Here is a 24,920-nt window from a genome sequence, read left to right as displayed (position 1 = left end):
GTGTGTGTATGTATGTGTGAGGAGGGGTCTCTCGTTGAAGTTGTAAGTCAAGTGAGTTCACTGCGCCTGCAGACTGTACATGAAAATGAAATGAAAAGAGCGAGTAGGAAAACACAAATGTCAATCGAGGTAAGGACGGAAATTCAAAGGAGAAAAGGAAGAAGAGGAAGAAATGAAAGACAATCAACGAACACGTCGGACTTCCGCGTACGTTTCGTTTGTCGCTGTTTGAAGCTAATTCACATCAACATGCGTTTTTTCTTTTACAAACGAAATGTTTTTTTTTGGGGGGTGGCGGCGGTGGTGTTCACGACGTCAGTGTGTACGTGCGTGTGCTCCCCAAAAGAAAGAAAAAAAATGTGATGACGCGTTCGTACTTACTTACGTACTGTTTCGACGCGAAGGGTGGGGAGGAGAAGAATGCGGAAGATATGTCTTACATTATTATTACCTGTCGTTATTTGATGGTGTGTGTTTTTTTGTCAATGCGGTGAAGTGGTTGGACAAGAGAGAACCAGAGGAGATATGTATGCGTTCAACACATACAATCGGTGCTCCTGTGTTGTTGTCTATCAGTGCCATAGTAGGCCACGAAGACGCAAGCGAATACCTCGTGTGTGGCTGCGGTAGGTGACCATGCAGCGACGACACCATTCTCTTCCCTTTGAAAGACCTCCCCGCTCAGTGCAACAGGCCAGCGGCAAGAACTACTGTACCGCGTTCGAATGTAGAACGCGTGAGATCCAAAAAAAAGGGTGTTTTCTTATTACTGTGACTACTATTATCATCGATTCTTTCTGCTAAAGGTATGTGATGAGCAACACACGATCACGCAACGATAAGCGTCACCTTGATGATCCCCAGAGGCAATCCACCCCGCCTCCCCCACTAACCGGTACCTCTGTTTCCTCCTAGCAAACTGAACAGCAATGTGTCGCTCAGCCACTGTTGGAATGCGAAACCGCGGCCTCCTTCTCCATCTGAGGCCGACGATACCCATTACGTAAGCGACTCACAAACTTCTTCTTAAACGAGATCTCGTGCGGGTGCAGCAGCAGGGCGTCCAGTGCGGCTCGGTTGTGCTGCAGGTAGGCTACCTCGTCGCGACCGCCAGCGTACACGCCCTGCGCAAAGAGAGCAGGGAGAGAGACCTCTAACGCGACCGTTGGGGTGGTGGCCGAAGTAGAAGTCGCCTCGCGGAGAAGGAGGGCTTGGAAAACGAGCCGCACCCACCGCAGGACCGCCTCCTGCTGCGTCGCCGTCGCTGTCAAATCCAAAGAGCTTCCAGCAGTTTCGGGGCTTTGGCCAGAAGCGTTCCGAGGAAGCAGCACGTCTTTCATCCCACACCTCGGCTGCGCTTCCTCTCGTGGGTCGTCTGCCGCCGTCGCCGCACCGGCGAGCATGCCCATGTTGCAGTCAGTTTCCTTTACGCTGCTAGCCGTAGAAGACGTAGCCGCAGGTGCCACAGCGACAGACGCCATACCAATCAGCAAATCTCGCACAGGGCCATTGAGCAACACCGCCTCCGCCTCTTCCATGTTCTCTTTATCCTGCTGGCCGTCTGCGCGATCGGCATCTTTCCTTTCCAGTCTCACACCCGAGACATCCCCGCGCACGACAGCGATGGCCACCCTCGTTGCTAGCTCCGTCAGACTCAGAACAGCAGGCACGAGCTCACGTCGGTGGAAAAGACGAAGCCAGCGGCTCTGCACCTCACGTTGCTGCGCAGCGGACTCCTCGCTTGCCTTTTGCTGCCACATCTCATAGCGATGGCGAATCTCCTTTTCCAGGGTGGCCGCCTCGGCGAGCTTCGTGGACTCCTTCGGTAAAGCCTGTGTTGAGAGCGGAGAAGGCGGCACACCGTAGACCACCACGGCCACCGCCCGCTGCAGGACGTGTCGACGGACCCATTCGTGTAAGTGGTAGACGAGACGATGCTCCTGCCGTGTCAAGGCGAATTCCACTTCTGGGATGGGCGGGGAGGCCTGAAAAAGCTGTACCTGAAGCAGATCTTCTCGCTTGTGGGTGTTGATTGCGGAGACGAACTGGGCGATGCGCTGCTGTATGGCATCCGGTAGGCCATCGGACGCCGACGCTTTGTTTGCGTCTTTCTCTTGCTCGGTAAAGTCTGGAGTATTTGTGGTGTTGGTTGCCTTCTCCTTCACTGCGCCATCGTTGGCGCCGGACAGTGCGGTCCTGTCCAAGCACACGCCGCACACCTTCTGTACCCTGCCGAATCGCTTCACGTTGAAGCGCCCGCTCCACGCAACTGACAGCCGCACCGCCTTCACCGGAACGTGCAGCTCGCGTGCGATGACGGCCCGGTACTGATCCCGCAGCTGATAACTGTAGGAAGCGAATCCCACAAAGAAGTCCGGATCGACGCTGCCGTCGTGCGGCATCGGTGGGAGGGGTCGCTCCAGGATGCCGTGGATGCGGCTGAGGTTACGATCGTACAGCTCCTCCAGGGCCGTCTTGCCGGTAATAGCATTCACCGTTTCCAGGCCCCATCCCGGTTCGCCGCGCGGCTGCACCGCTTCTTGTTCCGTATCCGGTGGAGCAGAGCCGTGTGTGGTTCGATCACCTCGCCCCGAAGTGAAAGTATTCGAATCAACGCTATCCTCATGTGACCCCGATGCCGAGGCCCTCGCGGCCTTCAACAAGTCGTCATCGATGTCTTCTCCTCTGCACAGTGATGGCACCTCTTCTGCTACGCGTGCATCTCCCTTTGGCTGCCTAGGTGTTGAAGAGGACAATGGCTTCCTGCCTTGTGTCCGGACGTGCAGAGGCAGTTTTCTAGAGCTCCTGTCGGGAGAAGCATTCCTGTGCTTGGAAGAGCGTGGAGAGCTGCCGCGGCTTCGCGTTGATGGTGACGACGTCAGTGATGAAGCGCACAGTGCGGCTGAAGTCCGAAAGCATCGGATTGAGGTGTTGAGGACGGACACGGCAAAAAAAGGCCCTCTCGCGGATGCCGGCGCAGATGCACTCGAGCGGCGAGACGTGAAATATAAAGCCTGCGCGTCTGCCCGGCTGAACGGTTGGGCGTGCCTCGATAGACACCGCCTTTGCATTACTCGCAGGGACGTGGTGGCGGCACCGCTGCCGCCTTGCGAGTGGAGGCGGCCGAGCATCACTATCAGGACGCAGTTTTGCTTGAGGGACGTGCGGAAGCGGAGAAGACGAAGCAGAACAGATCGATGAGTCGGCGTTAGTAACGCACAACACCGTTTCTTCCGAAGATCAGCAGCAGAAGGACAAACCCCTAAAGGAATGCGCTGCCTCCACAGAATTTTCGCCTCGCACGCCAAGAGAGGGGAGAGGAAGAACTGTCTGTTCGAGCAACACAGAAAGCACCTTCACATAATAACCGCAGCGAGAGGAGGGGGAGAGAAGAGGACGTGAGTCGAGAGTGCGATGAGGTCCACCATCAATAAAGGACAAATAAAGTACTTGAAAACAGAACACTTTAGCGAGCATACTACCAAAAAAAAAAAAACATCCAGCAACAGCGGTAAACGCTAGCGCGCATCAATTGGGCGGGGCGCGGTGCCGCCGCTCAGAGCGAAACACGCTGACAAAGACACGACAAGGCCCGAAAGATGTTCGGCAAAAAAACCTTCGCTGTTGGTTTTGTGTGCTTCGAAAAAGAGGGGAAAAAAAAACACCTATTTGTTCTTCTTCGCTTCGTTGGACTTCGCCGGGGGACAACGAAAGTGGGCAGCGCCAACGGAAACAGCAGGAAAGGCAAAAAACAAAAAAAAGGCTTACGCGTGCCAAAGCGTTCCACGACATCCCTCCCCGCAGACGCACACACACACCCACTCAACGTCAACGCCCTACTTCTACGGACTTTCGCCCCCGCGAGTGCAACGGGCGGGCAGCGGTGCAACCGAGGCAAAAACACCGCAAAACCTCGAACAGCAAAGAAAAAAAACCCCGTCACCGCTGGAGGTGGGCCAATCACGGCGGTGCAACCCGCACAGGCAAAGAGGAGGCAAAAGAACGCAGTTGGGCTCGGCTTAATGGACACATGTAGATATGCATGTACATGCCCACAAGAAAGCCCAAGACGATAGTTTACTCCACGTAGTAGGAGAGCTGTTTCAACACATCTGGGTGGATGCTGGCTGTCAGCGGCGGTGTGGACAGGCCCGTTAGTGAGGCCGTACCCGACGCAGGCAGCCCCGTCCCCTCTTCCACCTGCGCTGTCGCCGCCTCGGACGGCACGGCAGACCGCAGATCCGCAATGGGCAGCAGCGTACCCCCGTCCATCGCCACCACACGTGTGCACAAGTTCAAAACCGTCGACATGCGATGGGCGATGATAATCACCGTGGAGTCCCGCAACTCCTTCGCCAGTACCCGCTGTACGACCCGATCCGTCTGCGCCCCCACACCGGACAGGACGGCGTCCTCGAGCAGCACGATCGGCGGCCTGTTGAGTACGGCGCGGGCCAGACACAGCAGGCGGCACTGCGACTCCGTCAGGTCCATTTCCATGACGTCCCCGCCGGTCAGCGTGGCGTCCAGCCCCCCGTCGAACTCCACCGCCACATCCAGGCCCACGACACGCAACGCGTTCCACAGGGCGGCGTCCTCCATCGGCGCACGCGGGCCCTCGGCGGGGTGTCCCGAGACGGCGCCGCTGTTGGTACTCGGCTGCCGGCTGGAACGACGACGAGGACGGCGGCCACTTCTACCACCACCACCACTTCCGCTGTTTCCGCGCGCGGGCCCGGCATCCCCGGACAGCGTCCGCTCCAGTCGACCATCGCCGCTCGTGCCGCTGCGATTGCGTCGGCGGTGGAAAGGAGAGAAGGTGTCGCGCACCCGCCGTGCAGTACGCGCGAGCGTCGCCGCGATGCCGCTGCTGTGTTTCTCGCCTAGGTCACCGCCCACATCGCGGCTCGGTCCGTACTCCTCCACGCTGTCCATGTAGCGCACACCACGGCTCTGCCCGTCGCCGTCGACGAAGGCGCGTGCGCTGTCGGTGCTGCCGTAGCTGTCAGACATCTGCACCGACACCGCGCTGTCGTCTGCGCTGACCAGATTGTGGCTGCTGTGGTGCGTTGGGCGATGGCCATCATGGCCGTCTGTCGCCCCTACCGACGGTGTCGTTTCACTCTGCTGTCCGCCGGCAAGGTGGGAAGCAAGGGAGGTCGGTGCGGTGGCGGTGGTCGTCGTCGTGGTGGTATGCGTGTCGGCACCACCGCTTTCCTTCTCCCGCTGCTGCTGCGGGTGCTGACGTGGCCGCTTGTGTCGGTCAAGGGCCGCTATGGGCACAGACGGACGGCCGCCTTTGCCGTTGGCACTCTCCACAAACACGCGATACTCGGGGTGGTAACCCATGAGCAGGTTGCTGCGCCACGACCCGTGCACCAGCAGCGGGTCCTGCGGGATCAGGCCGAACCAGCCACGGAGAGCCGGGTAGGGCACCCTGGCCGCGTTCTCGCCGTCGATAAAGACGCCACCGCCTTCGATCACATCCACCAGTCGCATGAGCACGTTGAAGAGCGAGCCCTTCCCTTGCCCGGCGTGGCCCACCACCCCCAGACGCTCGCGTGGGTAGACGGCGAGGTTGACGTGGCGCAGAACGTACGGGAGAGTGGTGCGGTAACGCGCAGAGACGTTGCGCAGCTCCAGCAGTGGCAGCGTCATGGTGGCACCTTCACCGGCTGGGTGCCGCGCTGCGCCTCTGTCGCCCGAGGCAGCCAGGGAAGACGACGACGAGGCGGCCGAGGCGGCGGCAAAAACGGACAACGAGGACTGCGGTGCGACGGGTGTGGCGGAGGCCTGGGCGCCGTCGCCCTCGCCCCGCCCTGCGTCTGGCTGCCTGTCGCCCCTTGTGCTTTTGCTCCCTTTCTGGCCATTCTGCTGCTGCTCCTGCAAACCCATGGCGGCCAGCGTTTTGGGCGAGCTGAAAGGCGTGCCCACGAAGTCCAAGAGCGGTGCATCCTGTCCCCCCTCCAACTCCACATAGAGCCCACTGGCTCGCCGTCGCACATGGCCGTAGCTGTACATGTCCGCATCCCCCTCCAGTGTCAACGGCTCCTGCGGCACACTCCACAGGCTCATGAGACGTTGCACCGACACCCACTCCGTCACGGCAAACTTGCCCAGGCTCTGGCACACGGTGCGCAGGACCGGCTCCACTCGCAGCGCCACGATGACCGCGACGGCGGTGAAGCTCGGGCGGGAGTAGGCGAAGGTGAAGACGACGCCCAGCATCGCCGCACTGCACACGGCAAGGGCGGTCAGAACGTGCAGGCGCAGCTCGACCCAGCGGTCGGCCAGGTAGGCCACCATCGACGCCGTGTTCACCGTGTCTAGTGCACGGCAGTACTCCTCGCGAAGACGGTCCTGCAGAGCCATGCACCGCACCGTGGAGGCGCCCTGGTAGACCTCGCGCAGGATATCCGCCATGCCGCTGACGGAGCCAGCCTCCAGCTTCCGCACCTCGCGCAGCACCACAGCGTGACGCTGCGAAATGTGATAAAATAGGGAGATGGTGATGGGCAGCAGCAGGAGAAAGATCGGGTTCGCCACGGAGTTCCACGCGGCTATAAAGACGACCTGCACCGTACAGCTCAGCAGTACCTCCGCCGTCCCGGGCACGTGGTACTCGGCCACCTCGGCATCGCTCTCCAGCACACGTGTCAGCAGTGCGATGATGCGACTGTCGAAGTACGACGCAGGGGCGTGCAAAATGCGCCGAACAATTTGATTGTAAATGAAGTGCATCGTGCCGTAGACGCTGACGTAGACGGCGCGCGTGCGCAGCAGTGTCAGCACCATCGTCAGCACCGTGAGCGCCGACACGATGGCCAGAAACACCGCGTCCGTCACGGCGGTCCAGGTGTACAGCTGGTGGCGCACTTTGGCGTACACGGACGTCGTATTGCCGCCACCACTGCTGCTCCCTGCTACCGTGGCGGCGGTCATCTTGGTATTCGTCATCACAGCGAGCCAGATGGCGGCCCAGATGTCAATTCCAATGTGCACAAACTGCTGAACGACCGTCGTGAAGAGGAGCCACATCGCCTGGCCACCCATAAATCGTAGGAAGATAAAGAAGGACAGGCGGTGGCGGTGGCGCAGCAGCTTCTCTCGCTCCAGCTGCTGGGCGTAGTGATTTCGAATGTACTGCCCGGTGGAGCAGCTGCCTGTCTCACTCGTCGTCGCCGTCGTTTCGCTGCAGGTGTCGCTGTGTGCCTCATTGCCGTGCGTACTACTCTCTCTGCCGTTCTGTGACGGGATCGGTGCGCTCTGCTGCAGCGTCGACGACCGCCCGCTCCCCGTCGCGGCAGTGACCGAGGCGTCCAGCCTCGCTCCTGTCTCCGGGAACGGTGCCACCGGCAGGAGCAGCGTGACGGCCCTTGGCGAGGGTTGACTCGGTGTGCCCGGCATCTGGAGAAGCGAGTCCGGCCGAGTCGGCGTGCGGGGACCGAAGTGCACAGTGCGCCGTGGCCGCAGCACCCCGCTGTTCGAGCCGCTGTTACCGAAGCTGTCGTTGCGGTCACCCAAGTCGGAGAACAGCGGGTCGCGTGGGCGGAAGCCCTCGTCGGCGTCGAACAGCATCGCGGTGGCAGCCGCCACTGGATCGTTGCTAAAGTTCTTTGACACATCCACCTCGCTCACCTCCTGCGGCTCCGCGAACTCTTCCGCATACAAGGGTGGCAGCGGGGGCGCCGCTGTGCCTTGGCTCGCATCGCTGCTCCGGTTGCTTGCCGTGCTACGCGAGGACCCGTCTGCGCCGTTGCCTTCGCCCTCCTCCTTGTCCTCCTCCCTCTCCTCGTCCTCGTCCCCGTCATCGCTGCGGGCGTCTAGCGAGGAGACCGCTTTGTACAGCTCGGTGTCCTCTCGCAAAAGGCCGCCCTCGGCCAGACTGAAGATCCGGTGCGGCCGCAAGGAGCGCAGACCCACGTTGCTGGCTAAGATCACAGTGCGCTTGCGCAGCAGCCTGTGGAAGACCTCGCGGATTACGTGCTCCTGGATTGCGGGCTCGAGCGGGGAGAGGACGCTGTCGAAGAGGTACACGTGTGACCTGGAGTACACCGCACGCGCCATCGCGATGCGGCACCGCATACTGAGCGATAGCAACTCGCCGCGATCACCGACAACAGTGGCGTCGCCCTGCGGGAGAGCAGCGATGTCCGAGCACAGCGCGCAGGCCCGCAGCACCGTGTTGTACCACCGCTCGAGTTGCACCGCGCCGCCACTTGACATGATGTTCGCGCGAATCGTGTCGTTCTGCAGCCACGGAACCTCCGCGCAGTAGGCGCACGAGCCAAAGACGAGAAAGCCACCCGTGCTGCTCTCTCCGTCCTCCAGTCCTGCCGGCGCGAGCTTCGAGGCTTCGGTGAGAGCAGCGGTGCTGTCGGCAGCATCGCGATCACTGGCGGAGGACTTCGTGCCGGCGCTGCGGGAGGTGGTGCTCGCCGTTCGATTCTTCGACTCGTCCCGGCTCTTCTGCGACGCATTCCGAGCCGTTGCCGCCGCGGTGGCAGCCGTGGTGGCGGTGAGGGTCACCGCCGCCTCTGCGGGGGGAGTTGCACCAACCTTGTTGCACGCGCTCGTGTTCGCGTTTGCGCTGTTGTCACTCGCGCGCCGGCGTCGACGTGCGTCGCTCGACTCCGTTGGGGATGCAACGAAGACACCGCGGGCCGCCGCCTCAGACGCGGAGACGACGGAGAAGGAGCTCTCCGACTCGTAGTCCGTCACGCTGCCGCTGCCCCTGCCCCTGTCGTCGACGGAGCCACTCGCCGTGACGCACCGGTTTACCTCGCCCAAGATGGACAGCAGCAGCGTGCTTTTGCCGCAGCCGATAGACCCTTGCACCACCACAAGCTGCCCCGGTTCGACGCACACGTCCACGTTGTGCAGGAGGGTCATAGGCGACGCCTCGGTGAGGTCGTGCTGCCAGGTGAAAGAAGAGTCTCGACACACCACGCTGCCGCGCCGGTAGTGCAGCAAGGCGCTGCTTGAGTTGTCCTGACGAAGTTGCTGCTGCATCGCGGAGAAGGTCGTCAAGTCAACCCACGTGCCGACGAACTCATCGGGTGTTTGGCGCAGGTACGCCTCGATCCGCTTCATCGACAAGAAGCCGCGCGCCACCACGGTAAAGAGCGACGGCAGCTCCAGCAGCGGTGCGGTCATGAGCATGAAGATCACCAATGTCGGTATCAGCACGTCTATATCTCGAAGTGCCTTCGGCGAGAAGACACACTCCGCACCAAGGGCGATGACCATCAGCAGCGCCGTCACACCGCCAGAGAGCATGCCAGCCGTGCCTTCCGCCATCGCGACTTCCTCCGCGATAGACGCCTCGGCCTGCCGCGCCTTGCGCAGACGCCGTATCAGCCGGCCCTCCAGCAGCATCCCCTTCACCTCCCGGATGTGCGCGAGTGTCAGCTGCAGCAGAGAGAGACGCAGCTTCGTCACTTCTTGGGCCGTGTGTCGATGCTGCCGGGTCTCGTGCGACGCGTGACGCAGCCACGGCACCGTCAAGAGCGGCCCCACACACGCCACCGCCGCGGCGGCCCACCCCAGGTAGTAGCCCAGCAGCAGCGACAGCAGCACCACCCGCAGCGGGCAGGACCACGTGTGGTGGAGCGAGACGAGACACGTCGCGACGCGCGTCGCCTCCTCCGTGGCGAGGGCGACGACCTCGCCCTCACTGAAGACGCGTTGCGCCAGCGGCAGGGCGAGCGTCTTCTCTAGCACCATCGCACGGACGCAGGTGCGGGCCTCCATCGCCGCCTGCTGCACCTGACTCCGGTACGCGCCCTGTGCAACGCCCTGCAGCAGGACCAGCATGCCCAGCAGCGCGGCGAGGGCGAGCGCGGCGCTGACGTTCTCCTGGTCACTGGGAGTCTCGCGACGGCCAGGCAGCAGTTCAATCGTGTCCACCTTCTGCAAAAACAGCACAAAAACCGCCAGCACCGGCACCACAGACAGCATCAGCAATTCGCTGAGGAGCAGCAGGGGAGCGGCGATGAGCAGAAAGCGGCGCCCGCAGCGGTGCTCGAGGAAGAGGTAGTACAGGCTCACGTCACTCAGCGCGAGCTGACGGCGCATGTGCGTGGGCAGCGCAGAGCCTGCAGAAGGGGCCGCTGCGCTGCTGCCGCACGAAGAGGCCATCTCGGCCAGCGCCAACGTCGCCTCCTCCAGTGCTTCATTCGCCTCCATTGCCCGGTAGCCGTTCTCATCATACATGTCTTCCGCCGCCGCTACCAGGCGGTCTTTCAGCAGCTCCCGCACCAGCCGCCGTCGCGTCCGGCGCACCGTGCGGGAAGTGCCGATGTATGTGTAGTAAAAGAGAAAGACAAGAAGAAACCGAATCGGCGCGGTCACGCTCCACAACAGGCGCTCCTCCCACGAGCGCTTTGCCCGCTGGGGGCGGAACTTCGCCGCCTGCTTCAGCGATGTGTGGCCCAGCATGACAACGGTCTGCTTGCCCTCAGAGCTTTCCGTGTCGTCGCCGTCGCCGCCGCTGATCTCTGCGTCGCGCAGGTCGGCAAAGGACATCACCTGCTCCTCCGCCCGCTCCATCGCCTCATTGCTGGGGATGAGCAGCTCGCCGGGCTTCGCCACGTAGTTGGCGTACCACGCCTTGCGATGCACCCACAGCCGCCACGCCGGCACGGCAATGTTGTCCAGCGACAGCAGCTGCTCCGGTAGCGCGGGCAGGAAGCGCTCCTGCCGCAGCAGCGTCGGCTCCAACAAGCCAAACGTCAGCAGCGGATTGAGCCAGCTGTAGGTGAGCCGCGACAGCCACCCTGCCCGGTCAAAGGACTGGAAGGCGTTGCCAGGCCGGAACTCGTCCTCCTCGTCTTTGGTTGGGTCGTACACGCCCCGCTGTACAATGTGATTCGCCGGCGCCTCCGGCTGCGGCCCACGGGAGTACAGCTGCGATGGAGACTCCGAAAAGTTGGGGCCGATGGTGCCGTAGTTGCGAGGGACGTTCGGATTCTTCCTATTGTTGGTATTGCTGGCGCCTGCCTTGTGCATGGTGCCATCACCACTGCCGCCGCCTCCCTTTGCTGATCCGCCGAGGGGGGCAGACGTCGTTCGCTGCAGCGCCGGCTGTGGCTGCTGTGGTTGCTGCGCGACGTCGCGACGCACCAGCTGTCGCCCCTCCCCTCCCTGTGATCCCGACCGTGCTGCCTGCTGAGAGGGCGCGTTGGGCTGTTCGCGGTTGGCGGTCGCGCGTGGCGAGAGCGAACGGCGCAGCCCGCGATCAGAGAAGTTGGCGCGGCTTGCCGTGGCGGGGGCATCACCGATATGAGCGCGAGTCGAGGCAGCTGCAGAAGTGCCAGCCCCCCGCTTCTCTTCTCGAGTTGCACCTGCCGTTCCCGTCGACGTGCTCGCCACAACCGACGAGCCCGCGGCGGATGAAGCGGAGGCGGAGGAGCATGAACCCCCCTCGCTGGTGCCGCCGGTTGAGTTGGTGTCCTCGCTGTCCGTGTCATCGTCCTCGTCGTCGGTGGCCTCCGGGGCGTCGAGGTACAGCTTCGGGCAGCGGTGGTGGACGTGGCGGGTGGCGTAGTTCCAGTAGAGCACCTCCTCCGTAAAGCGGCTCACACGGCGGGGCCGGGTCTGCTGCGGACTGCCGCTGCTGCTGGCCGTCGAACCGGTGGAGCGGGTGTGAGAGCGATGGCGATGGCGCGAGCCGCTGCCGCCGTGGCGGGGCCGCATCAGACTCTTTTGACTACGCAACGGCGTCGACGAGTGCGTGGTGTCGCGCGGCCCCGCTGTGGCTTTCGTCCTTGGACGTCGTCGTGTTGATCCGGTTGCTGCGGCGGCCGGCACCGCCTTCACCAACCCCTCCTCCACCTCGTCCTCCGATGACGACCCGGACGAGCCGATGCCCAGTGCGTCGGCGGCCTCGCTGCCGTCCGAGGAGCTGCGCTCGCTTTTTACGGGCACCGCTACCGACGTGTCTGCGCGGGGCGCGGCGGTCAGCCACCGCATCAGGTGCGCCGTCTCCTCCGTCACGGTGTCCTGCGGGGCCACCGCGCTCTGTCGCACGGCGGACTGCTCGTAAAACTCGATGTCCTCCAGCGTATCCGTCACGGCGTAGGGTGTGTCATCGCTCGTGGAGAGCGCCGTCGACGACGATATATTGCCGTTTAAATCCGCGATGATCACACCTCCCCCCACCCTTTGCGGACCCCCACCGCACCAGCTAGGCAGCAGCCAGCGCCACAGCGGGCTGTGCAGACGGGGTGTGTGCACGCGATGGCCGCTGCTGCTGCCCCGCACCGCACTGCGGAGCCACCGCCACCACCACATCGTTCGCCGCACCGACAACGAGGTCCCTTCCCGCGCGGACTGATAGATGGACTTCCCACGATGATCGCGGTGCTGCTGGCAGAGCTCCATCAGCTCGCCGCACAGCGGGCATCGCACGCAGCCCTCCGGCTCCATCAGCACCCGCACGCCCACGACGGCGTCCAGCATGCGGTGCAGATCTCGGGCCACGCAGAGGGACAGCAAGACGAGAAAGGCCCCCGCTATGGTGGACGCGACGGGCTGCAGGTACCACGCCTGGTCATAGAGGTAGTGCTGCACGTTCATCTCGCTCACGAGAATCCGATCTTCCATTTTTCCAACATGACCGTTTCCGCCGCCGGGGCTGGCGCGGTAGAACCAGTACATGGCCACCTCCCCGTTCTGCTTCGACACCACCGCGTACGGGGTGCCGTGGCGTAGAAAGGCGGCGTCGCTCGCCGAGTACGGGGCGTAGTACGGCCAGTGCGACAGGAGGCACATCCAGCAGTAGATCACAAAGGCATGGGCACCGTGGTGAACGTACCACAGCAGCTCCGCGAGCGAGACGGCAAGTCGCAACACAGAGAAGTGCCCCGTCAGCATGCCATCCGTCGCCGTTAAGAGAAGGATGATGCAGCCAATGCAATAGAGGTAGTAGTAGAAGGTCAACGCTAGCGGAGAGGAGTACAGCGGCGAGGCCTCCCAGGCGCTGAGGATCTTCGACAGCGTGGCCCTGCCGTGGGTGGCGCTCTTCCGCTGCGACAGCGGCAGCTTCGGGGCGACCGGTGGAGGAGCCGCAAAGTTATAAAAAGGCCCCTCACCTCCGGCCCTGTCCTCGCCGACCTGCGCCGCCTTCACTCCGTTTACAGCTGGCTTCGAAAGCCGTGGTTTGACGGCCCGCAACTCCACAGGAGTTCCTCCGTCGCCACCGCCGCCGCCATTGTCATGCGGCACGATGTACGCGTGGGTGTCATACTCATCATTCCCTTTCTTAGCATCGTCATCATCATTATTGTTGTTGTCCATGCTGTTGCTGCTCTTGGTATTCCCTGTCGCACCAGCATTTGTCTTGCCATCTCCATCGTCTCTTGAACCGCCCTTCGCGTTCTTCTTATCCTTCGAGTTCCCCTTCTTGTGGTTCTTTCGGCGGCGAAGAGAGCCGAAGCTGTTTTCTATGGTGGTTGGCATCACCACGTGGCCCGGCTCGAGGAAGAATACCGCGTCGTGTATGGACCAAACGCTCTCAATGGACACAGGGGCGTGCGATACAGATGAAGGAAGAGACAACACGCTGCTGCTCTTATTATTGCCGTTACGATGCGCTGTCATCTTGTCGCCATCTCCTCTGTTTTTGTCGCCGTGGCCCTTGTGCTGCAGTACCCCCTGCGCCTCGAGCAGCGCCTTCCCCATCGTCTGCGAGGAGAAAATAGTCGAGCGGAACAAAACAGGGCTCAGCAAAAAGGACAGAATAAGCAGCACGTGAAAGGCGTGAAAGCCCACCGCCAGCACGTAGCTGGTCCACGACTGCAGGGCCACCGAGTGGGCAAAGATAGCAATAAACGCCGAGATGGAAGTGGGCGGGGTGCCAAAGATGGACCCCTTACCCCTGCCCGTCGTGTTGTGGCCGTTCTCGTCGCTCGCGGCACTGCGGGCACGACTGCAATCACCGCCGTTGCCGCTGCTGCTACTCCCCTCGCCGAAGCTCGGCACACCGCCAGACGAGTTGTTCACAGAAAGGGAGGAGGAGGCGGCGGTGGTGGCAGACGCATCAGAAATATCACTAGAGTTGTTGCGCGAGGTAGCACCTCGAGGAGACCCGCGGTGCTGGCTGCCGCTGCTCCGCTCTTGTGCACCAGAGGATCGCTGCGTCAGCAACGGAGACGCCTCGCCATGGCCAGCGTCTTGGAAAACGGACGGTAGGCCGGTGCCATGCGCACGAAATCGCGGCGGAGAAAACGGCATATTGACAGTGCCGTTTTTCGTGACTCACCCTCGATAAGCAAGATGACTTTCTTCTTCAAAAACAAAAGACGAGCGCACCACTGAAAGAGCGTCCCGTGAAGCCTGCGCTCCAGAGCGATTAACACAGTCAGCGATCTATCTCCGGCTGCGACGGAAACCAAAAGAAAAAGAGGAAGAACAACAAGAAGCGTCCGTGGAATCCACAGTGAGAGCGCAAAGGAACACAGAAAAACTCTACAACAAACGTTTCAGAGGAATCGTAACTCAGCCGTCACCGACCTCGTATAGCGCGCGTTGAAGTGCATACAACACGCCTACGTTTCCCAGCTGTGTTCACGGCCGTTTCGGCTCACGAATCGCAACAGGCGCTCCTTTGAAAACAGAAAAAAATAAGAATAGCCAAAGGAGCATACAGTGGAGAGAAGAAAAGACGATACACCTGCAGGGAAGAAGATTCGTGTGCGTCGCCGGCGCGAACTACAAAAAAAAAACTTACAAGAGAAAGAAAAGTAAAGTTGCTGTGTTGAAAGCTTGCGTGGGAATAGCAGCAGCAAAAATCACACTACTAATAATGGTAAAGGTCCGTGGCGCCGTCAAGGTGAGATTTTCTTTGAGAGAGAATAAAAAAAGTCGAGCCCTGAACACGCACGATGCGGCAGAACCAAACAAACGTAAGATGAGCGCCGGGGAAACAAAAGAAAACTGAAGAAAGAAAGACCTTCAAAAACCCCTTCCTTTTTCCTTGACACTTCTGTTTGCTCCGTTTTTTTCTTTCTTTGTACTGTCTCGTAAGTGAGGGCAGCCAAATAACAGTAACGCGTGCTGCGGAGTAAAGGGGGAACAGCAATCTAAATATAAAGTTGAAAACTTCTTCAATCAACGACGAACAAAGAAACGCAGTTGGAAACCGCAAAGGCGAGAACGGCAAAGGGCATGCAAACCACAGAAGACAGTCCTGTTCCAGTGAAGCACTACCGGTGCTTCTGTTTGACCTAGCAGCTTAGTGCGACGACGTGTTTAGAAAGCGTGCGCGGGGTGTGTGTGTAGTGGACACCCATCAAAAGCGTTTTGCATTGTCGGCGAAGGAGGAGGACGAAGGGGGGGGGGATGGAGAGGGGTGTAGACGGAAGTGGCACGATGGCGATTTCGAGCGGCACCTAAGGCACACGATGCGTTCAGAACAACACCCTGTAAAACAAACACGGACTGGGGAGGGATGCATGCTTTAGCGAGAAGCTTTCTTTGGCATTGCAGGCCACGAAGGTTCAACCGTAGTGGGCCAGGTGGAGGAGACACGATGCGTGAAAGGGACAGTCGACAACGCTCGCAGCAGCGAGACGGCAAGGTTTGAAAGCAATCATCCCACTCACCGTAAGGTAAAATGGTTTTGTTTTACTGAAGTTATTACGTGATACTTCCATGTGTGTGTGTGTTTGGCACGTTGGTCAGTCATTATTCTTTCGATCCTACAGAAGCACCATAAAACGCAGCAACCGCCGACGCCCACAGCCGGTGCATCAGGCAGAGGAAAAAACAAAAGGATATATCGAAGCGTAACCATGCTTTGGGAAATGAACTTCCTGCTTCTTACCAAGGTCTACGAAATGAATGTATGTACATGTATACATATGGATATTCGAAAGGAAGGACTCAGCCCCCCCCCCCTCCTCCACGTGCCTCTACACCGCCATTGACGTCGATGTTGATGTGCCCGAAGACCGCCGATGCGTCCAAAACAGAAACCCAAAAAAAATTCTCTTGCCGGCGACGAGGAGAAATGCGAGAACGGAATGAGAGGGTTGAAAAAGGCGTTTTTTCTTTGTTGTTGTTGTTTGTTCTGGGAGGGAGGCTTTTCGATAGAACTATACAGAGGGAAAAAATGAAAGGGAACGCCGCGTGACCGGTGATTGGCAAGCGTTCAGTTCTCTTCTAGACTCGCTTCTCACCGTGTGTGTGTGTCTGTGTGCGGCAGCAGTTAGTCAACCTTCCCCTGTATCCAGGGGTGCTGCAGCAGCATCTGCACCGTTGGCCGCTTCTCGGGGTCGCGGATAAAGCACTGCCGCATAAAGTCCAGACACCCCGCCGTGGCCTCCTTCTCCGGGATCTCCGTCGGCATCCCGGTGGCAGACGCAATCATCATGATGGCCGCCGGTGCGCTGGTCTTGCACGGCCACGGCGGACGCCCCGTCAGCATTTCTGCCACGGTGCACCCCACCGACCACACATCCGCCTTGTAGCTGTAGCCCCCGCCCTCCCCAGACGCATCCACCACCTCCGGTGCCATCCAGTACGGCGTCCCGATCACCGTGCTGCTCTGAGACACTGCATCAGTCAGCCGTCGCGCAGCCCCAAAGTCTACGAGTTTGATTTGCGCCAAGGAGGATGGATCGGCGGAGGTGTCGACGAGCACGTTATCCCCTTTGATGTCGCGGTGGATAATGTGTTGAGTGTGGAGGTACAGCAGACCGCACAGCAGCTGCTTCGTCCAGCTCCGCACCACCGACGGAGGCAGCGGCTTAAACCGCTTCACCAGAGCAGAGAGCGAGCCACCGCCGATGTACTCCATAAACATACAAATCGCCATGTTTTCCGCGTCGTAGTAGACGCCCTTAAAGGTGCACAAATTTCGATGTCGCAGTCGGTGCATCATGTTGATCTCCCGCGACAAGGACACGAGCTCCAGGGCATTCAGGTGGTCCGCCCCGGTCTTTCGGTTGCCGAGCTCGACCGATTTCACGGCGAAAAAGCTGCCATCGGGCAGGAGGCCGAGGTAGACGGAGCCGTACGTGCCACGGCCGATGAGGCTGCCCTTGCGCCACTTGCGAAGCTCGCCCGCGTTACTCGTCTGCAGCATCTCCGGCGTCAGCCCGTCAGGGGACAGCGTGGCCCACGCCGTGTACTGCGCCTCCTCCTCCGCGGAGGGGCGGAGGAGAGACCCGGTGGCCTCCTCACCGTCCCCCACATCCTCTGCTGCCGCCGCCTTCTGTTTGGGTTTCTCGTTTCCTTCCTTCGCGCCAGACGTAGGTGCGGCGGCGACGACGCTGTCCGCAAACGCAGCGGCATCTTCCACCGCGACCTCTTGCATCTGACTCTTGCTAGAACGCTTTCGCGTGTGCGACAACGGCGATGACGCGGAAGACGGTCGACCACCACCACCACCATCGTGCGACGGCGGTTGCTCGCGTGGTGGCGCCGGCGGACGTGCCGAGGACCCACTAAAGGTGCTCACCGAAGTCGCGGCTAGCTTCGTCTCCGGCTCTTCCTCCGACTCCGATTGATGGCGTGTGAAGCGACGAGGATCGGCCAGCGAGGCCGGCGGCAGCTCTGGTAGGGCGTTGTCCTTCGCGTAAATGGAGGACTTGCGCGCCTCTCGATGCAGGCCGGGGGGACGTGAGGCGGATAAAGACGTCAACGTAGGAGAAGAGGATGCGGCCGCAGAAACAGGCGGTGGTGCCGGCCCAGATGTCGAGCTTTGAGGGCAGCGCTTGGGGGAGGTCAGCGAGGTCGCCTCACTCGGATCACGGAACTCCAGCGGGGCCCCCACGGCATCCGCCGAGGACTCCTTATGCGAGTGCCGGCGCAGTAGTTCTACATCGAAGGGTCGTAGCGTGCCCTTCACCGCCTCGTCCGCCGCTTCTGCAGGCCCGCCGGCTTCCACCGCGGTAAAGGAGAGAAGCGGAGGCTTCATCGGCCCAGCCAGCCCATTTGCAGTGGCCGCTAAGCTACGCACCGTGTCATCAAGCCCCCCGCTCGCTTTCCCTTTCCCACCCCCACCGTTACTGCGGCTGCCGTTGCCTGCTATCTCGCGCGACGCGCCGCATCGACTACAAAACTTGGCGCTTGTTTTGTGGTACGTGGAGCCGCACTGACGACACGCAGCGGTGCCGTCGCCACTGGCCGACGCTTGCTCTCCGCCGCCAGACATGAATCGAACAAGGCGCACTCGGCACGAACAAGAAAGCGAGAACGCACGCACACACACACACACACGGGGAAAGCGACGGAACAGCAGAAAACTGGAAAATATTTTAGAGAACTACTGTGTTGGTAACGCCCGTCGTCGAAGGACGTCCGTTCGCACAGTCAAGCGCTGCGTCGCGGTATTCCGAGATAGGTCTTGCTCTCTTGGTGCGGGTAATACTAGTACTCTTCTCTTTTAGTGAAGAAGCAGAAGGTGGAGGACAGGTGTCTCTTCGCACGTGTTCGCTCCTCTGTTCCTCTGTTACTCATCAACAAGAACAAAAGAAAGAGGAAGGAGGAATTCGGCAGAAAAAAGAAAGAGCGCCCAGCTGGGAAGTGAACGAGAGGAGAGCATTCGCAAATGCGCCGGAAGGAGACAGTTGTGCAGGAGTAGCGAAGAGGGCATTTGTTCGTGTGCGAGCCCCAAAGCACAACGAGATCTTTCGCTACGTGTCGCTGCTTGTGTGCGTGTGTGTTTTGCTGGACAGACGCCAGTGTGTCACCTGCGCCCGCACCCATCAAGACAACAGCACAGGGACTTCTCGCACCTCCTCAAGTCTAAAACAACAACAAGAGAGAGAGCTACTTAAAGCTTCACCGCCGCCCGTTGTTCGACACGATACACGTGAGGAGAATCCGCTGCTTTTAGTTTTCCCGCCTGCTTGTGCGCCACCGTTCACTGTGAAGGAAGCAGCATAAACTACATAAAAAGAAATAATAAAGAGGAATACGCGAAGTGAAGGAAATGAAAACAAAACTGTACGTATTGAACTGCTAGGAGAGTACTTAAACAGCATTTTTGATGTCCACGACCGGTAACGATAACACTGTAATTTGAATACGGACTTTTCCTCTGAACGCACGTAGTCCTAACGCAGCGGTCGATGCCGGGACGGTGTTTGCCGTGGCTCACGTGCGTCCTCCGCATCGTCCTTCTCACCTGCCCCCGGCGTCTCACCCGCCCTCGCCTTCTCTGCTGCCTCGCGTGCCCGTTGCTGCTTCTCTGCCTCGATGCTGTGGTGCAACGCGAGTAGCCGATCCGCCTGCCGCTTGTGCAGCTCCTCGACCATCTTACCATCAACGGTGGCCACCCCGCCCCTGGCCTTCCGCACCGCCTCAATAATGCGCGTCGCCCACGTCACCTCAGCCTCGCTCGGGGTGTAGATGGCGTTTGTTGGCTCAATCTGGCTGGGGTGGATCAGCGTCTTGCCGTTCAAGCCGAGCGCTTTGCACTCTAGCAGACTGCGACGAAAGCCAGCGGTGTCGGTCGGGTCGTTGAACACAGCATCGAGCACGAACATGTTATAGGCGCGCGCCGCCTGTAGCACCTGCGCGGTGCACTGCCATAGCGGCAGCTGCGCGGCGATGTGCAACGACTCCCGCACCGCCTCGCTCAATCCGTTGTCGCTAAGATGTGGGGCGGAGGCCATGGGCAGCTGCATCTCCAAGCTCAAGTCATTGTAGCCCATCACCGCGTACTGATACACCTGCTGCTTGCAGATGATCGGAGCCTGGATGACGGACTTCGGCGCCTCGAAGAAGGCCCACAGTTGATGCGACGGATGGACGTAATTCTTAACGAGCGCGTAGCTGCGTGGGGTCGTCTTTGGGATTGCAACGCCCTCAATGGCGGGGCCGAGAAGCCCCACCAACTCCAGGTCCAACATCGCCGTGGTGGGGTCGAAGTCAGGGGAGTTGATGCGTATAATAAGCCGAGGAAAGAGTTCAACCTTGTGGTGCACCCTCCCACTAGCAGCCCTCGAAGAGGCGCCGGCTTCGTCTGCATTTGCAGAGCCCTCGACTTTCTTGGTGTGCTTTTGCAGGAAGGCGTTCACCATACCGGACACCTGCGCATCGCGGTGCATGCGGCGCGTCTTCTGCAAGCCTTCCACGAAGCTTCGAATGTTCTCCCGCGCCTGGCGCTTCGAGCCCACGCCGACGCTGTCCTCCAGGTCTAGTATAAAGCAATCGGCGCTCAGACTGGGAATCTTCTCCATCGCACGCGGCTTTGAACCAGGCACAAACAACACGCTGCGGGGGCACAAATTGGGGTTGCACGAGATGAGCGGAGAGTCACGCGGATGGGTGCTGCCGTCGTCAGAAGAGCCTCTGCTACTCGACGACGATGGATGCCGCGGATCATCGCGGTGCTCATCTTCGAAGAAGCTGTTTAGACCTTCCTGCGCCTCCTCCGCGGCCACGGCGTCCAGCTTGCGGTCCTGCGATAGCTGAAATTCGCGGTAGAGATTCTTCAACTTCTGAAAGAAACTCACATCGTCTCGTCCACCGCCACCACCAGCCACAGAGGAAGCGCATCGGTGAGGCGTACGAATGAAAAACGGTGATGAGGAGAGGTACGCCGGAGCTGTGAGGGTACCTCCGCACGACAGCGACGCTCTGCCTAAGGTGCCAGCTGGGGATGCCCCGCCGCTCACACGCGCCGTCCCCGCACAAACTCGCCTCATTCAGGAGAACTGTACACAAAAGATAGTTTTTTTTGTTTTTTGGAGATTCTCCCTTGACAAAAGGAATTAAATTCGATATGTGTGTTGTGTGGGGGGAAAACGATCAGGAGCTGGCCGTAGTGAACCCCCGCCGAATGGGAACATAGACGACGGTGTTGGGGAAGTAAGAAGAGACGAGAATACGAGCTATTCTTAAACGCAAAGAAAAGGGAGTGCGCCTCCGGATAGGCTTTCGGCAAAAGCAACGCTCCGTTTGTGGAAGCGAGCGTCTTTTGCTGCGGAGTGAGTCCACAGAGGGGGGGGGTACGTGGGCTGCTGGCTGGGACGCAGAGAACAGCGCAGTCCAACCCTGAAAGTGATCTAGAAACAAAAAACGGCAGCTTCCCCTCAGCCTTTGATGGAGTGCGGAGCGGCCGTGCTCTACGGACACACACACACACACACACAGAGAGAGAGAGAGACGCAAAAAGCGGCCGGAAAGTACAGAAGGGAAATCATTTACCTCCTCGCTCACTACGCCCTTTTTGGTTGAGTAAGTTTGTGATGGGATTCTAAGTGCAGTGTGTAAAAGGGAGAGAAACATCAAAGGTGAGTTCTGCGTGTATTTCCAGAGGAAAATGAGACTTTGTAGCAAAACAAAACAAACAAAAGAAGACACTTGCCGCAGAACACCAACGAAATTCTTCTACTTAGGAAAAGCAGGTCCTGGGAAGGCAGACGAAAGCAGTGGGTCGCACGGTTCATGATCAATGGCTGCGCGTGCTGCGGTAGTTCAGAATATCTACGTCGCCCACCTCACCAGTTTTTCGTCGCTTCGAGGGGCTCGACGGGCGCTTTGCAGTCGCGTCACGCATCTTAGCAGTGTTCAAGTCACGAGCTGGCATCAGACTGACTCTTCCCGCGGCCATCGCATCCGGCACATCGTCAAGAGAGTCGTCAGCTGTTGCGTCTGTCTTGCTGTTCCCTCTCTGCGGGGCATGAGGTCCGTATTGCTGGAGTAGCTGCTGCACCACCGCATCGCTGACGTGTGACCTGCCACTTGTGCTCGAGACGCGCTGTGTGGCACGAGGGCTTGGTGTCCGTGATGATGTCAGCCGATCACCGTGAGTACTGCTGCGAGGCGTGCGTGCACCACTGCTACCGGTTGCGGCACGCTCCAGCATCTCTGCCGCGTCGTCCTTTCCCAATTCACCTCGGTGTGACCTGTGCTCGTGTGTGCGAAGCAATGAAAAACTGGCACGTCGTCTATTGGCGATGTGCAACACGGGGCGGCAGCCGAACGTATTCGCACGAGCACTTGCCTTGCTGTCCGGTGGCACATGACAAGGAGTGTGCGAGGCGGTGCCGCGAGCCCGCACGTCACGGACCGGCTCTCTCAGCACCATCCACGTCGCCACCGGCTCTCGCGAGAGCGCAGCCGCACCGGCACCGGCGAACGGCTGTGCGTGACGTCCGGTGCGCCACTCCGGCGGCACACGATCGTCGTAGATGACGAGTGCGGCCTCAAGTTGCCGCTGAAGAGCTGCGGTTGCCGCCGAGCTTGCGCGATAGGCGGTGGGTGGCGATGAGGAGGGTGGCGAGAGGGGGTAAGAAGCGTCCTGAGTCGGTGGTGATGAGGAAGAAGAGAAGCGCGCCGGTGCTTGTTGGACCTCCTCTGCGGTCCCTTTTACCTGCGTTGCTGCTCGTGTAGATGCAGCGTTGGTGGGAGCGGGATTCGTTGTCTTCGCGGCCTCTGCGTCTCCGTCTTCATCTTCTAAAAGTGTTGGAGGGGGTAAACTGGGCGTATGTGGCATGCGTGGAGCCCGGCGCTGCGGGCGATGTGGCGGAGCGGCAGTCTGCCCCGTAACCGCGGTAGACACCAACGGTGGAGACAGTGTAACTTCGTCTGTGTTCGCCTTCTCCTTCTCGGCCGGTGCTCCACTTTCCGTTGGCGGCTCGTTCGTGGAAGGAGTCGATCGGTGCGTTGATGGGATGGGCCCCGATCCCTCCGCCGCTGCTTCGCCGGACATCGTGTGCTCGGTGGGAAGCGCGCGTCGCCGTGGCCGCGAAGGAGCCGCGATGACGCTCGCAGGGACTGAACCGATGCCGCGGGCGCTGACGCGGTTGTAGGCGAGGTTGCCGGAAGGACCGGAAAGCGAGGGGCTGCCTGGGTTGTTGTTGGGGATGGCACTTTGATTTGCAGTTTCCTCCTGTGAGGTTTCCGGTCGTGTAGCAAGGGCTGCGCCAAAGACACTTGCCTCTGACGTCGATGCACGTGCAGACGACTTTGCTGCTGCCGGTAGCGCCTCCGTGTCCTTGGTCGGCCCGGCAGCCAACGTAGCTCGCGGTGCATGCCCACCTGTCGATTCCTCCGCACCGCTGTCCAGATCAGTCGCTACTTTTCTTATCTGCAGCGCAGGTGGCACCGCCACAGCTGCCCTCTTTGACACGGCGGCGGCGGCGGCCGTCACTGGAGGTGCCTTCAGCGGAGGAGGCGATGACAGCGGTGGCGCTGCTGCCGTTGTGGAAGTGCGTGAAGAGGTGCCGATGGACGCCGCCGTCGCGTGCGATGGGCGGTCACCCATCACTGGGAATTTACGCACGGCTGAAGGCCCACTTGCCGGTGTCGGGCGATCACGAGCAGCTTGGATAGCAGTCAAAGGCGAAGTCACGGGCGGCTCGCGTCTCTCCGCACCACTCGACACCGGTGCAGGCACGGCAGCGATGCTGTGGGAGGTCCTTGTCGGTCGAGGATGCGTTGTGGCAGCTACGCTGTCCTTCCCGCTCGCAGCGGTGCTGCTGTCCCCGCCGTCGCTGCCTGCCGGTACCGCAAATTGAGCCACGGCAGCCGGCGCCGAGCTCTCCTGTGTGCCAGGCGTGCTCGTGCGTCGAGGAGGCGTCCCGTGCCGCTTGAAGAAGAAGTCCGCACCGGCGCGAAAGCTGGGACTGGAGGCGGAGGCAGGGGAGCTTTTCGTCGTGTCGGACTCCACAGCGGGCGCGGCGGGTAGCGCAGCGGCAGCAGCCGAGCCGCTATTGAGAGTGCTCGTGATGGCAGTTCCAGCTGTTTTGTCAGGGATCTCTTCTTCCTTTATTTGCCTCAGCCGCGATGCACCATCCGACGCCACCTCAGATGCGGTGACAGCAAGTGTTGCTGCTGCTGTTTCCTCTCCCCCTACGCTTCGCGTCAGCTGCGGAGGTTTATCGACGTCCTCAGCCGCACTGCTGCTGCTACGGCTGCCGTGACGCAGCTGTTTCTGTACTGCGGCGGACACGGCGGCCGCGCTGCGAAACGCAGCAGGGAGGGCAAGAACACCAAAAGACGAAGAAGACGAGTTGGACGAAGACGTGGACAGATCGAGTGAGCTGAGAGAGCCGGCGCGATGTCGAGTCGTGGCGGCACCGCCACCAGCGTTGGCCGTCGAAGCGGAGGCATGGCGCTTCGCCGTTGCACCGTTGGCACGGTCGACATCGCCGTCAACGCTGCTGCTGCTGCTGCTCTCGCTGTTGTCGAGCTTGAACTTGCGCACGCCAGCTGCAGGTCTCCCCTCCTCCTCTGACGAGCTGCTCATGGCGTTGCCGTACGATTTGCAAAGCAGAAGTCCAGCAGAGCTCTATGCACCTCTTCAACACAGCGCAATGGAAACGTGTCCTTCTTATGGGAAGTTGATGCCGCAACACACACACATACACACACACAGCGCACGTCCTTCGCTCCGTGAAGATGGACGATGCGGCCCTTCATAAGAAGAAGGAGGGAGAGCAAAAGAGCGAACAGAGTTGAAGGGAGAAGAGGCACAACTTGTCGAATAACCTTTGAGCAGAAGAAGAAGAAAAGGTCCAGAGCGAGTGAACGCCGTGGAGTCTGACATGCGGTATCGGCAGCAGTCCGTCAGATTGGGTTCAATAGACCTTCATTGGTCTTTTCCTCATTCTATCTGAGAAAGCGCCACCTCCACGGTGGATCTCCCGCGAGCACAAGATGTTTAGAAAGCAGCATCTATGTTTCTTTTTAGGACAAAGGGGTTTTATTTTTGAGAAGAGCGTCCTTGAACACGCCAAAATGGAAAAGGAAACGAGAACAAGATAAAACAATCTAGAGAAGAAGCGAGGAACATTGAGGAATGCGCTGTCGTACGAGCAGCAAACACCGAAAGGTTCGAAACACAGCAAACTGCAAAAACAAAAAGGGAGTGGAAGAAGAAACAGCAGAAGACTGCATTGGGAGGTCCGATTTAATCGATGGGCATATGCAACGTAAATGTCTCTATTTGTGTGTGTATG

The 24,920-nt window shown here is 60.1% G+C and overlaps 5 protein-coding genes across 6 annotated transcripts; all 5 read right to left on the bottom strand.

Moving 5' to 3' along the window:
* Positions 1–938: 938 nt before the first annotated feature.
* ABB37_05707 (putative mitochondrial hypothetical protein) lies at positions 939–3,356 on the bottom strand (the record flags this gene model as incomplete). Of its 2 annotated transcripts, none has more annotated exons than XM_015803837.1 (1): positions 939–3,356. In XM_015803837.1, exon 1 carries the CDS (start codon positions 3,129–3,131, stop codon positions 939–941), a length of 2,193 nt encoding a protein of 730 aa, XP_015657662.1. In that variant the 5' UTR covers positions 3,132–3,356. The 2 variants fall into 2 exon arrangements, with proteins under 2 accessions (XP_015657662.1, XP_015657663.1); XM_015803838.1 differs by having other exon boundaries at positions 939–3,332.
* A 721-nt stretch (positions 3,357–4,077) lies between these two features.
* On the bottom strand, positions 4,078–15,236 carry ABB37_05706 (multidrug resistance protein; the record flags this gene model as incomplete). Its single annotated transcript, XM_015803836.1, has 1 exon — positions 4,078–15,236. Exon 1 carries the CDS (start codon positions 14,233–14,235, stop codon positions 4,078–4,080), a length of 10,158 nt encoding a protein of 3,385 aa, XP_015657661.1. The 5' UTR covers positions 14,236–15,236.
* Positions 15,237–16,210: 974 nt separating this feature from the next.
* ABB37_05705 (NPK1-related protein kinase) lies at positions 16,211–18,456 on the bottom strand (the record flags this gene model as incomplete). The annotated part of the gene is made up of 1 exon (XM_015803835.1): positions 16,211–18,456. The coding sequence occupies exon 1, from the start codon at positions 18,158–18,160 to the stop codon at positions 16,211–16,213; it is 1,950 nt and encodes a 649-aa protein (XP_015657660.1). The 5' UTR covers positions 18,161–18,456.
* Positions 18,457–19,064: 608 nt separating this feature from the next.
* On the bottom strand, positions 19,065–20,772 carry ABB37_05704 (putative mitochondrial hypothetical protein; the record flags this gene model as incomplete). Its single annotated transcript, XM_015803834.1, has 1 exon — positions 19,065–20,772. Exon 1 carries the CDS (start codon positions 20,658–20,660, stop codon positions 19,065–19,067), a length of 1,596 nt encoding a protein of 531 aa, XP_015657659.1. The 5' UTR covers positions 20,661–20,772.
* Positions 20,773–21,406: 634 nt separating this feature from the next.
* On the bottom strand, positions 21,407–24,377 carry ABB37_05703 (hypothetical protein; the record flags this gene model as incomplete). Its single annotated transcript, XM_015803833.1, has 1 exon — positions 21,407–24,377. The coding sequence occupies exon 1, from the start codon at positions 24,206–24,208 to the stop codon at positions 21,407–21,409; it is 2,802 nt and encodes a 933-aa protein (XP_015657658.1). The 5' UTR covers positions 24,209–24,377.
* Between the last annotated feature and the right edge of the window lie 543 nt (positions 24,378–24,920).

Source organism: Leptomonas pyrrhocoris (assembly GCF_001293395.1).
Source record: "Leptomonas pyrrhocoris isolate H10 chromosome Unknown, whole genome shotgun sequence".
Taxonomy (NCBI): Eukaryota; Euglenozoa; class Kinetoplastea; order Trypanosomatida; family Trypanosomatidae; genus Leptomonas; species Leptomonas pyrrhocoris.
The sequence above is the reverse complement of the archived record's forward strand: the minus strand, read 5'-3'. Positions and strand labels throughout refer to the sequence as shown.